Below are 13957 nucleotides of genomic sequence, written 5' to 3' on the forward strand. Positions count from 1 at the left end.
CTCTATTTTTGCAATGGTTAGTCCTAAATGTATACTTCTAATTGCAAAAATGTTCAAAATCAGATGCAGGGTTAAGATATTGTAAGTTTGATTTAAAAATAAAAATGAGTCAAAAAATACAAAATTTAATTTTTTATACGGGCCCCAGGTCCTCTAACTTATATTTAGAAAAAAAATCTCCATTGAAAACAATTAGAGACAAAAAAAAACTTGACATTTGTGCAACAAAAACTCAAGGAGATATTCCAGATCGAAGTTTTAAGGGATTATACAGAAGAGGAGATTGGAACTTATCACCCTTTCAGAAGAATGACAGGTTATAGAAGTAAAAAATCAAAGTATTTATATTTTTCATTTCTATTCAAAAATAAATGCAAATGTTATGCCGTGATACATAAAAACATACTACAAAACCTTGAACAATTTGAAAAACCTCACTCTATGCACACACATAATTTTAAACCCTTGTTTAACTGCTATACTTTCCCCCAAAAGGTGTTATTGACGGCGAGTGAAAAGTGGTGTAAGTCTCAAAACGCTGCAGTTCATATCTCTGGGAAAATTGGTCGCACTAATGTCAAACTTTTTGTGTTGGTATTAATTTTTCAATGGAGATTATTTCACTGAACATAAGTTAGGGGACCTAGGGTTAAACGTTAAAATTTGTATTTTGTTATTTATTTTTGCTTCAAACTTTCAATATCTTAACTCTGCATCTGGTTTTGAACATTTCTGCAATTGGAAGTACTATGCATCTAGGACTAACGGTTGCGAAAATAGAGGTCTTGCAGGTTAAAACGGAACACCCTGTATAACATGTACAGTAGAGAAACAATTATCCGGGAAGTTGGGTACCATAGCTATCCCGGATATCTGAATTTCCCGGTTTTCTGGATCGCTAAAAAGAGCTTTTGGCCGATTGTTTATAAAACCTAAATTACTATAATAAATAGTAATACGTATTAAAATAAGAAGAAAACAGTTCAGAAATGCTTATCAATATCGAAACATTAAAAACTGCTAGTGAGAGAATAATTTAAACGCCAAAAACCTTAAGTTATTCAATAAGACCTGACACCCTCGCATTCATTTTGAAAAGGAAAGAAAAACACCAATTTTCGATGTTTTAAAATGAAAGAGAATGAAGAGAAGGGCATGAAACAAGTTTTTGAACGTAAATGTGCGATTCTTCTGCTATAGTGTATAAGAGAATTTGTTTTCATGAACGCATATTTTTTTGTCACTTTTTTATAAAGGTTTCTCGTTCGCGATTATTAATAACTATTGCTTTTGCATTAAGTTAATACCAACTGAAATTTAATTTATGAGTTCCTACAACCTTATTACAGTCTTGCTTTTAACGATTTCTAGATTCCACCATCAACTATCCAGAAAATTTGAAAATCGCGGCGTTTCACGCGCTTTTGCGACGTCACTTCCTCTCTAAACGGTTTTGATTAAAGGCCATTCAATAAAATATTGCATTATCATGTGACAACATTCATTTCTTTAGTTTTCAGTTGGAATAAAACACAAAAATTTCAGACTTACGCGTGTACTTTTTAGTTCAAGAAAATATTCCGGTAATTTTTCCCTGCGTTAAAGACAATTCTTTGAAGTTTATTTCTGTAAGCATTTTCCCCAAGTTATAGATGAGTAATATGGTATTTATTAAGAAACCGCTCATTTTCTTATAGGCATTTCCAAAAAATGCTTAGTTTTTCAAAAATTGCCAAAAATGCGTATTTAAAAAAAATGGCAGTAAAATCGGCAAAAGGTTGCCGGTTTTCTGGTTTCCCGGTTTTTTGGTTCCCGGATAAAAGGTACTGCACTGTATTAACAAGCAAAGACACTTACCATGTTCCAGTCCTGTTGCTTGATAATTCATTCTAACTTTCTTTATTATTCCCAGCAATGTTTTTTGTTTATGTTGATTTTTTCTTCTCCTCTCTTTAGATCATCGATGTCGAGAATTGCTCCGTCAACTACTTGGGCAGCAAAGTAGAAATAAAATTGAAAAAGTCTGAACTTGTTGCATGGAAAGATCTCCCTCTGAAAGATAAAATTGCAAACTTTAAAAATATGACACTCCATGATAAATGACACTGATATTAGGCATACATTGGAATTTTTTGCATCCAATCATCTGTATTTTGTTTTAATGTTTGTTAAGTTTTATTTCAAAAAGGAAAAAAAAAATACTTAATTTATTGAAAACATTTTTAATGGCAATCTTGTTACTTTTTCAATAAATGTTTTGGAGAAGTCATCTTTGGTACTGTGTTTGTGTTGTCTTTTTAAATTTAAGCTGACAAAGTAATATTTTGTCAATGCTGGATGCTTAGTAAAAAAGCTAGTATTAGGTTTTTTCATAACATATATATATATATATATATATATATATATATATGATTAAAAAATATAGTTGGAGCAAAACTTGCCTCGGGGTGCTATGTTTGGGATTCCTTCACAATGCTGCCAGGTTACGTTTGCCCCAGCTATAGTGGATAAAATTCACAAAAATACTCAAAAAAATTATGCAAGTCTATCAAGTTTGGAAACATATATAAAAGTTTTAAAATATTATAAAAATGAATGTCAACGTGCAAATAAAGAAGGAATAGAAGCAGTATTAAAACAAGCAGATTCTTAAATAGAGTGAGATTCCAAAATTGAGGGTCTAAGAGAAATTAGCATTTAATTAATTTCTAACATAAATCTTGAAATATTCAATTTTTGATTGCAATTTTGACTAGTGTGAGAAATGTGTTAACTTCCTAAACCGTTTGTCACACATTTCATTTTTTTAAAAGTATTGTTTCACTTAGCAATTGCTCTTTAAAAAAAAAGAGTATTGAAGTTAGTAAGTAACTTGTAATCGCCTCTCTTTTATCTACAGGGTGTTGCAAAATTAATTGATCATACTGTAATGGGGGATAGATCTTGCCAACACAAACAATTTTCACTAGTGATGTGCCGGATCATCAAAAAAGTAGATCCGCGGATCCGGATACGGATCATTAGTGACAAGATCCACGAATACGGATCTTAATTTTTTTTTTCCCAGTTCAACTATCCAAGTGTTTAATTTGTTACGGAAGGTATTTCCGTCAGAATAATAACGATGCTTCTTCAAAAATGTCATCTGCGGCGAAAATATAATCAAGACTATGATTTACTCTTTAAGGAAATCTCTGTTAAAATTGAGGGAGAGTTTGAAGGAACGGGTCAACGCTGCATTAATGCTTAGATGGAATGTGATAAATTTTCTAGCTTGCACGGTAGATGTAGAATACAGGAGCAAGAGTGCAAAGCTGCTACTGGACAGGCTAGAAATATTTTTCGCATTTTATTTCAGCATAAATGCAGTTCTGACCCATTCCACCCAACTTACCCCAACCGACAGAATAACAGAGCCGGGAACACCTTTACAAACAATAAATAAAGAATTTAGTCTCACATTTTTTTTTTTTTTTTTGAGGAATGCCAAGAAAAACCAAAATTAAGAATAACAGAAAACCCAAAACAATAACAGAAACTCATATTAAACTAAAAAAAAAACATGCAGACCTGATATTGAGATGGATTTTGCGGGTCAGAACACACATTGTTAACAAATATGAACCGACAACGGATAGAAAATTTAAATCATTGAGCTTTTCTCCTTATCTGACTATGAAATAGCTACTGATCACGAGTATAAAGGCCTTGAATTGCATTTAAAATTTCCTTAATACGATATAGCTTTGACTGTATATAACTTGGAAGTTCCAAACAAATAACAAACGCAGAAAACTTAGTTCTTTGAATTTGGGGCCAATATTTTTAACGTATAGGTAAGTTTTTACTACCATAATTCTGAAATACGTTAAGTCGGTTTTTATTAATATTTCCGGTAATTCAAGTTCTGCAAAAACGAGGTCAAGCTAAGAACACTTTCGATCAAGTCACCTTTTGAACGAAAAATGAACTATCAAAATCGGTTCATCTGTTTAGGAGCTACGATGCCACAAATTAGACGCACAGATACATTTTTAAAACTAATTACCCGTTTCTTTTTGGAGCGGGGGATACAAATTGGCTTCTGAAATGATACCTTATAATTTAAATAGGGAATAAAACCTGATTGAAACAGAATTTAAGAGTCTTTTTATCCAAATATTTAAGAATTTTTAGAATAGAAAAGATCCGTCAAAAAAGTAACGGATACGGATACAGATCTTTATTTTCCCTTGGATATCCGCGGATACGGATATCCGGAACATCACTAGTTGTCAACTGCCTCCAGGATTGCCTCAACTCGATATGTCATTCTCATGGTCCGTGGTCGACCTGTATTTTTTCTTTCTCGGAGAAATGAGCCTGTCCTCGAGATTTGTGCGTGTATAAAAGTTAAAATATTCTCCAATCGGGTAGCGCCCTGTTCGGAAAACACAGATGGTAAAGTCTCACCGCTTCTCTAGCGTTGCCATTTGCACATCCGTAAAGGAAGAGCATATCTGCCTCCTCTGAATTCAAATACTGTCCAACCTTCGATTATATGGAAAGGCTAATATCCGGTTTATATGTGGAAATAGATGTATCTATTAGTTTATTGGGGTGGTAGTTAGTTCGTTACAGATGTGTGCTTTTGCTGCTTAATTACTTAGACGCATTTTTGTACAAATGACAATTCGTTCACGGCAAGCATTCTTTTAAATCCAAACTATATTCTTACTACAAAAAATATTACATAATTTTGAGCTCACCATTTTGATTTTACATTTCCTCGCGAAATGAAAACATTTTCTTTTCTTTTTGTTGTTCCATAGAAACTGATTTCACTCTCTTTCAACTTCGAAAATGCAATAAATTAATTAGGCACTAGTGACATTATAAAACGCCTGCATCAAAATACCATTGCTATTTTCCTTTCTCCCCTGCTAGTTTCACTTAGATGGAATGTCTTACTTGGCCGATTGCCAAATTACATACAATCCGTGGTCAAACAGTAGTGCTGCAACTATGGAAAGGAATAACGTACAAATGATGGATGATCTATTGAGAAAGCGCCCTCTCGCGGTCGACTGTTTGCATCCCGACTCCACATTGCATTGTAAAAGTTGTTTGTTTTGGCAAGGTCTATCACCATATAGTATAGACCATTAGTTATGCAATACCCAGTATAAGTTTATTTTTTGTAGATACAATAACCTTGAAAAGTGATGGAAGACCTCAACTTTTCTGTCTACAAGTATAAATCCTATATTACTCAGCACCAATGATCTTAAAATCGCCCTGGCAGAAACGAAGTCACAAAAGATGAAAAAAAAAATTAACATGGCTATTTTTCCTTGCATTCACAAAGAGAGTTCTTGTAACTGCAAAACAGATGTACATGAAACTTTTTCATTGTAAGATTAAACCTTAAAGTGTTGGGTTAATCAAATATCAGAGTTGGTACAAACAAATCACTATATTTTAAGAGGTCAATAAAATACTAAATTCAAGTTTTACAAGATATGAGCATACTATATATATATTTATATATGAAACTAATGTTCTTAAAACTGAATCAGCCTATTAAACAGTTCTGATAAACTTGTTTCTTAATTAAAGAAAAATAATGAGCAGTTCTTAAGAAAAAAATGGGTTTCTTTGTGCTGAAAATTAATTCTACAAAACAAAGTTAATGCAGGCCAAACGTTGCAAATTAATCCAGACATACGTTTCGGGGTTACAATGTGTTTTCAGTTCAGTGTTCTGCACTTGTTAACAAATTGCAGAATTTGCAGTAATTGTTACGAACAGAGTTGAATTCTGATTATAAAGTTATGCTTTGAATTTACACAGATAAATATAACGTTTGAAAAAGTTTTAAATTGAATGGTTGGGAAGGGGTGATGAAATCATCGGTTATTTCAGATCAAATAAGAAAAAAAGCTTTTGTTCTGCTAAACTATATTTCTTTACATACAAAGGCTTCAAGACAGAATTTAACTCATGAAGTAAAGACTTATTGATACGTGAGTCATTAGTTTTCTCTTAAAAGCAGGGTTGGCCGGATTGGACCCAATGGGTTTGTTTTTTTTGAAAAAACTAATTTTAAAAAAACCCATTATTTAGCGCACTTTTGGGGGTTTTTTTTAAATTTTCTGAGAAGTTTTTTAAAAAATTGATTAATTTAAAGAATTTTACAATTTAAACTTATTTTTATTTGTTCTTTACCACAGACAATGGACATAAAAAATGAATTTTGAACTTTTATAGTATTTCTTAGCTCTTGACGGCATTAAAAAAAATACTTCTAAGATTTAAAATAAATATATTAAACTTTTTTCTTTAACTGGTCAATAAATAACTCAAATTATCTTGACTTAGGTCTGTCACGTCTGATTTTCTCAATATTTGTAGGTTGTACAGAGGAAACTACTTTAGCTAAAAGGCTTTCATGTGAATTATTTTCTGCAAACCAACACGTCACAAATCTCGAATGAACAAGGTATATTTTTCAGAAATCAACAAGTTTCTCAAACGGTCAGATAGAAAACAGAATAGGATGTACAGTATTTTCATTATCTTACAAAAAAGTTTAATATTTGTTACTCTGTACACAGAAATAGAAATACAGGCAACATAAAGTTCAAAGAAATGTCTTGATTAAGCTGGATTACAGTAAAAAGGGATTTAAACTACTTGAGGTTCTACAGTAATTTTGCATAACAAAATGAAATACAATAAAGTAAAATGCAAAAAAAAAAATCGTAGTAATTAAAAACGAACAATAGATTTTATCACTCGAGAAGTAACTTAACGAAGAACTACATCTGTTGCTGGAACGTTGCCCGGGATGACCTGAGCTCCCCCCCCAATCTCTACATGCAGGAATGAGGTTGGTTATAATTATAAACACTTCAATTCACTATGAGATAAATTTTGGCCTCTTAAAATCGCGTAAACTGTGGTGGCATACACAGGAAAAGTACCGCACATTCTTATGTATTAATTATTATATAACAGTACGAAATCTGAACTCTATGTGTAACTGGAAAGACAAATTAAGTCTAATGTGTTTGCATTAAAAACTATTTTAAAAACGAGATACTTAAAAAAGCAACAAAACCGAATTAAAGTGCAATGAAAGCTCAGTTTATGGTGCCCTCTCATATCTTCGGGCAGGGCCGAATTACCAAATAGGCAATGAAGGCAGTAGCCTAGGGGCCCCGAGGTCATGAGGGGCCCCGGAGAAATATCAAAGTTGCAAATGCAAGAAAAAAGTTATATTTTCTTCAAAAAAAAGGGGGGGGGGAGTGCTCCTTCCTTGTTTGTATTCAATAAAAATATATGTGTTGCGCGGTGGGTGTGAAAAATTTAACGCTACAGACCCCCGCCCCTGTTTTCAGACCTCGCGATGGTTCCAGGGGGCCCCATCACTTCTAATGCCTAAGGGCCTCCGACTCCTTGATCCGGCCCTGTCTTCGGGCAGCCCTGATCTGTTGTCACAGCAATTCCATCTTCAAATTGGTTGCAATCAATCTTTTAAATTACAAATAAAACCTAAACCTTAATTAAGTTATTGTTTGTTCGTTTCTAATGGGGCTAAGTGTTTGGTTCTTCCCGATTTGCTGATCTTATGCAGCAATCTCCTTGAAACTGGCAACTGTTCCTTCGTGTGGCAAAGCTATTAGCGAATGCCATTAACACTTGATAATAAGAATTCTGGTGCCCAATTTTTCACCTGACATCCGGGCTCTCATGATGAAATATTTTGCAAGGAATTAAGCTGAGAGCACCCATGCCATGAGATCTTTAACATGCCACATCAAGGGTGCCTACCCCGCTAAGTGCAAGCGCACCCCCCCCCCCCCCCCCAAAAAAGTAAAAATACCCCCTAAAAATTTTAATGCTGTGCCATCCCCCCCCCCAGGTGGGCAACCCAGTGGCGTAGCTAAGGAGGGGCGGTCCGCCGCGGGCGGCACTTTTTGGGGGGCGGCAATTTCACACTTTTGATTTGAAAAAATTTAACCCGTTAAAATTATTCAAATACAAAATGTGTGTTGTTCTTGTGGACATCTCAGCATTATATTGTTTGTTTTTCCTCTGAAACTACAGACTGAGGATAGCCTAAAATTGCTTTTTTAAGCCTTCAATTTCGGATAATTTCCTTGCGAACTCCCGAGTCTCCTAACGTCACCAAAGAAAGCATAAAACTAACTTTAATTTTGAAAAAAAAAAGAAAAAAATCAGGAGGGATTTAAAGGCCTTTTTACGGTTTATAGAAAATATAAACCGTTACAAAAAATTGCTTAAATTTCCGAATTTTGACTTAACTCTTGTAATTTTTCGTTGGAGTTCTGAATTCCTTTTTTTTCTTCTGCAAGAGAAATAAGAAGGAAAAAAATAATTTTTATTTTTTTTTTTCTTTATTTAAATCTTATTTAAACACTTTTTACCCTTTAATGTATTAACTATTTCCCATCAAAAGAGCGGCAAATTGAGGAACCGCCCCGGGCGGCATAAAGCGTAGCTACGCCACTGGGGCAACCTTGTGCCACATGATTATATAACATTAACACTGGCGAGTTCCTTGTTCCCGCGTCCTGAAAAGCTACTAACGTGGGCCGGGTTTGAACCTCTCAACCTTATGCATAAGAGGTCAACATTGCACCACTAGGTTGCCTTAGCAACCACTATTTTTGCTTGTGAATGTGTTTCATTTTTCGTCTGTTCTTATTTTATTTTTGTTAAAAAAAATTAATCAAATATTTTGATTGTTAGTAATGTGTATCTATGCAAGCCCCCCCCCCCCCCGCCCGGAGGGGTACTTAGGATTGCGAAAGTTTTAGAAGTGGTATACAGACGTCAATTGATCAGAAATCAGTACTGGTTTATTTAATGACTAGTGATACCCGCATGGCTTTGCCCATAATAGAAAAATTGAAAGGTCTTTTTGGTTTGCCTGTACATTTACAAATAATGTATGGTGAATTTTCTCGCCAATTGGCTGATACCCATGTTACGGTTCCATGTTATGATAATTTCGTATCCCGCCAATTGTCTTGCGCCCATGTTACGGTTCCACGTTATGATAATTTGGTAATTTAATCGTCCATCTTATGATAATTTTGTTCTTAAAATGGGAATAGAAAAAGAACCACATCGAATTTTCGAAAAATCGCTTCGAGGTGCACACCCCCATGCTACAAACTAATTCTGTGCCAAATTTCATGAAAATCGGCCGAACGGTCTAGGCGCTATGCGCGTCACAGAGATCCGGGCTGAGAGAGATCCTGACAGACAGAGATCCGGACAGAGAGACTTTCAGCTTTATTATTAGTAAAGAAAATAAAATTTGCAGTTAGAGAAATTCAGATCATCAGCGGCCCATGAATTTTCCAATAACTCATGTGACTTCGATTTATTTTATGTTTTCTGACCCAGCGTTGTTTGTTCCATTAGGAATAAAAGAAAGGGTTATTTACTTCCAGAGTAACATTATGTATATATTTTTCTCTTACCTTTTACATCAAGATGAATATGAATCAACTTCTGTTGAGTGGCTGGCTGCACAAGTGGTTGCAGACTTTCCAATTGCGCCTCTGGTGCATCAAGGGCAGTTGAGAAAAGTCTTTCTATTTTCCCATTTTCATATAAATCTCCAATCAGGAAGTGGCTCTTTTGGTAAGAGCGCTACGTAAAGAAAATCAATTTCATTATCAAGGAAAAAAAAACAGATGTTTATAAAAATTGTTTCTAAAAACAAGGGCGCCCATATAAAGGGGCAGGGGGGCTCGAGCCTCCCCCCCCCCTTTTAGAATTCCTTGCTTTTAGTGCTTTTTTTCTTTGCAAAAATGTAAAAACATTTCTTCTCCAATCGTTAATGAATAAGTTATTGAAAAGTCAAATTGTAATAACTCTAATCCGCACTGAAATCAGTTTCCATGGGGAAAATATCTGAGCCCCTCCCCCCCCCTTATAATTTTGCATATGGGAGCCCTTGTATAAAAACGACAATAATGAAGTGAAAAATTAATTTTAGAAAGGGAAGATAGGGATTTTGTAATTTTCAATATTTCATACAAAGCTTCAAAGATGCTAATATGTAAATTAATTCTCTTTTCACATTCGGGAATAAATCCGGTTGCTTGAGTTTGAGTCGTCGAATACAATGTTGATGCAAAGAAAATCTGGATGGATAGTAAAACTTTGTTTAACCTATTTTTCCTTTAAAACAATGATAAAACTGAAAATGTGAATGCTTTGCTCAAAACAGGGATCGCAGCCAGGCCTAGCAGTGTGGGAGAGGGGGAGGAGTCAATTGCCCTCCTCCTCCAACTTTAGAAAATAAATGTATTTCCATATCATTGCGTGTGGTTTTTGCTGTTTTTCTTAAATTCTAATTTTTACTAAATCTTATACCCTTTGCCCCCCCCCCCCGGCAAAATTCGCAACGTGTGCCTGGTCGCCCTCCTACATTTATCCTTCAAAGATATGGGGCATTAGAGTAAAAGGATCAAATCCATAAATTATTATTCTGCGATAGTCAAGATTAAACTTAATTAACGCTTGTTGAACCCGGAAGGAATTTATTTACCCAAGAGGATTTTTTTGAGCAATCACGATTGCTTATTGCTTTCATTTGACTGTTTTTGGCGTTCCTTTGATTTTTCCCTCCGCACCATCACCGTCGACGGGCTCCTCACGATGCTGCAACTCTAGCGAAAGCCGCCTTCAGGTTGCATCCATGTCCTACACACACGCGCATACATACACAACTACACACACACACAACTACACACACACACACCTACACACTCACATACACACAACTACCCACACACTCATGCCTGCACACAGACACAAACACATATGCCTACACACACACACACATACCCCCCACACACCAACACACAACTACCCACACACTCATGCCTGCACACAGACACAAACACACATGACTACACACACACATACCCTCCACACACCAACACAAAACTACCCACACACTCATGCCTGCACACAGACACAAACACATATGCCTACACACACACACACATACCCCCCACACACCAACACACAACTACCCACACACTCATGCCTGCACACAGACACAAACACACATGACTACACACACACATACCCTCCACACACCAACACACAACTACCCACACACTCATGCCTGCACACAGACACAAACACATATGCCTACACACACACACACATACCCCCCACACACCAACACACAACTACCCACACACTCATGCCTGCACACAGACACAAACACACATGACTACACACACACATACCCTCCACACACCAACACACAACTACCCACACACTCATGCCTGCACACAGACACAAACACATATGCCTACACACACACACACATACCCCCCACACACCAACACACAACTACCCACACACTCATGCCTGCACACAGACACAAACACACATGACTACACACACACATACCCTCCACACACCAACACACAACTACCCACACACTCATGCCTGCACACAGACACAAACACATATGCCTACACACACACACACATACCCCCCACACACCAACACACAACTACCCACACACTCATGCCTGCACACAGACACAAACACATATGCCTACACACACACACATACCCCCCACACACCAACACACAACTACCCACACACTCATGCCTGCACACAGACACAAACACACATGCCTACACACACACATACCCCCCACTCACAAACACACGCTTACAGATACACACACTTGTGATTGCGAAAAACATAATTTGAATTCAAGATGACAAAATTCAAATTATTATTATTATTATTTTTTTTTTTTTTGAGCAATCACGATTGCTTTTTGTTCTCACTTGACTGTTTTTGGCGTTCCTATGATTTTATTTTCTCACCAGCACCCTCCGCAGCATCACCGTCGTCCGGGTCCTTACAATGCTGCACCTCTAGCGAAAACAGTCTCCAGGTTTCGTCAATATCCTACACTTACACGCATACATACACGCACCTACACACATATACATATATACACCTACACACACATACATACACCTACACACATACACATACAAACACACACACATACACACAACTACCCACACACTCATGCCTGCACACAGACACAAATACACATGCCTACACACATTCACATACCCCCCTACACACAAACACACATATCCCCTACACACAAACACACATACCCCCACACACAAACACACACGCCTACATATACACACACTCGTGATTGCAAAAAACATAACTTGAATTCAAGATGACAAAATTCAAAATTTTTTTTTCTTTTTTTCTTTTTTTTTTTTTTTTTTGGAGCATGGTAAAAAAAATTAACTTAAACGTAGCTCATAATTTGAAAATTAAAGAACAATTGAAAATTAAAGAACAAGACACCTAAAGTGGCTACCTTAAGTAGCCACTTTAGGTGGCTACTTAATGCCATTTGAGAAATACTTCTGGGCTTGTGTGTGGCGTGTAATTAATGTGGCACCTTATTTGTTACATCTTTCAAACACAAAGCTAGATGCAATTTACCGAACATACGATGCAATAATACAAAAGGAAAGATGTTGACATATGCTTTAAAGCATTGATTAGTCCCTAAAATTATTTTCAAGTGTCTAAAAAATGGGACCAAAATTGTTGGAATGCCGTCATTTTCAAAAATGAAAAGAACTCGTTTACTCATTCGTATAAAAGCAAGTTATTTTTAGCCTTTGGACTTGACATCTGTCATTAGACGACATCGAAAGAAAAAAAAAGACACAAAAGACTTATTTCCTTTTCACCTGTAACATCAATTGAGTGACTCATTTCCATCAAATTATTCCTGTTCATTCCTTTTTTTTTTCCTTTTCAAATAATACAATGAATGAATACAGTGAACATTTGCAAACCACTTGTCACCAATAGCACTTAACAAAATAACAAATTTTGAGAAGTGTGGCACATGTATGCAAAGTCACCGTTTCGTAATTCCAACTTTTGCCGATGAGATAAAACTTTTGGGAGGTCACAGTGACCTCCCGTGTCTTCTCATTGAGGCACCCTTGTATATTCGTCAAATATATGCAATAATTGCTGCAGAGAATGCGCAAAAATATTTTTAATAGAAATCTTTATCTTCATCTTTACTAATAATAAAGCTGAAAGTCTGTCCGGAGGATGTCTGGATCTCTGTGACGCGCATAGTGCCTGGACCGTTCTGCCGATTTTCATGAAATTTGGCACAAAATTAGTTTGTAGCATGGGGGTGTGCACCTCGAAGCGATTTTTCGAAAATTCGATGTAGTTCTTTTTCTATTCCAATTTTAAAAACGAAATTATCATAAGATGGACGAGTAAATTACGAAATTATCATAACGTGGAACCGTAATATGGGCACAAGCCAATTGGCGAGAAAATTCACCATACATTATTTGTAAATATACAGGCGAACCAAAAGACATTTTAATTTTCTATTACGGGCAAAGCCGTGCGGGTACCACTAGTTAATAAATAAAGCAGAAAGTCTGTGTCTCTGGATATATCTAGATCTCTCTCTTTCTGGATCTCTGACTGGATGTCTGTGACGCGCATAGCGCCTAGACCGTTCGACCGATTTTCATGAAATTTGGCATAGAATTAGTTCGTAGCATAGGAATGAGCACCTCGAAACAATTTTTCAAAAATTCGATTTTGTTCTTTTTTCTATTCCAATTTTAAGAACATTCTACCGAGCAAATTATCATAACGTGGACGAGTAAATTACCATAACGTGGACGAGCAAGTTACCATAACGTTGGCGAGCAAATGAACATAACAAATTAGCGAGAAATTCATCATCCATTATTTGTAAACGTACAGGCAAATCAAATGATCTTTTAATTTTCTACTACGGGCAAAGCCGTGCGTGTACTACTAGTATTTTTATAAAATAAATCGAGTAAAATCAATATTGGTGTACTGTAGAGAAAAG

General features: G+C 36.0%; 1 protein-coding gene across 1 annotated transcript in view; it reads left to right on the forward strand.

The window, feature by feature from the left end:
* LOC129222265 (cysteine and histidine-rich domain-containing protein 1-like) overlaps nt 1–2262 on the forward strand; it is a 32893-nt gene extending 30631 nt beyond the window's left edge. Inside the window, exon 10 of the mRNA XM_054856744.1 lies at nt 1957–2262. Coding sequence (XP_054712719.1) covers nt 1957–2103 — 147 coding nt within the window. The 3' untranslated portion in view covers nt 2104–2262. The remainder of the gene's footprint in view (nt 1–1956) is intronic.
* The last annotated feature ends 11695 nt before the right edge of the window (nt 2263–13957 follow it).

The sequence above is a fragment of the Uloborus diversus genome, chromosome 5 (assembly GCF_026930045.1).
Source record: "Uloborus diversus isolate 005 chromosome 5, Udiv.v.3.1, whole genome shotgun sequence".
In the NCBI taxonomy this organism is placed as follows: domain Eukaryota; kingdom Metazoa; phylum Arthropoda; class Arachnida; order Araneae; family Uloboridae; genus Uloborus; species Uloborus diversus.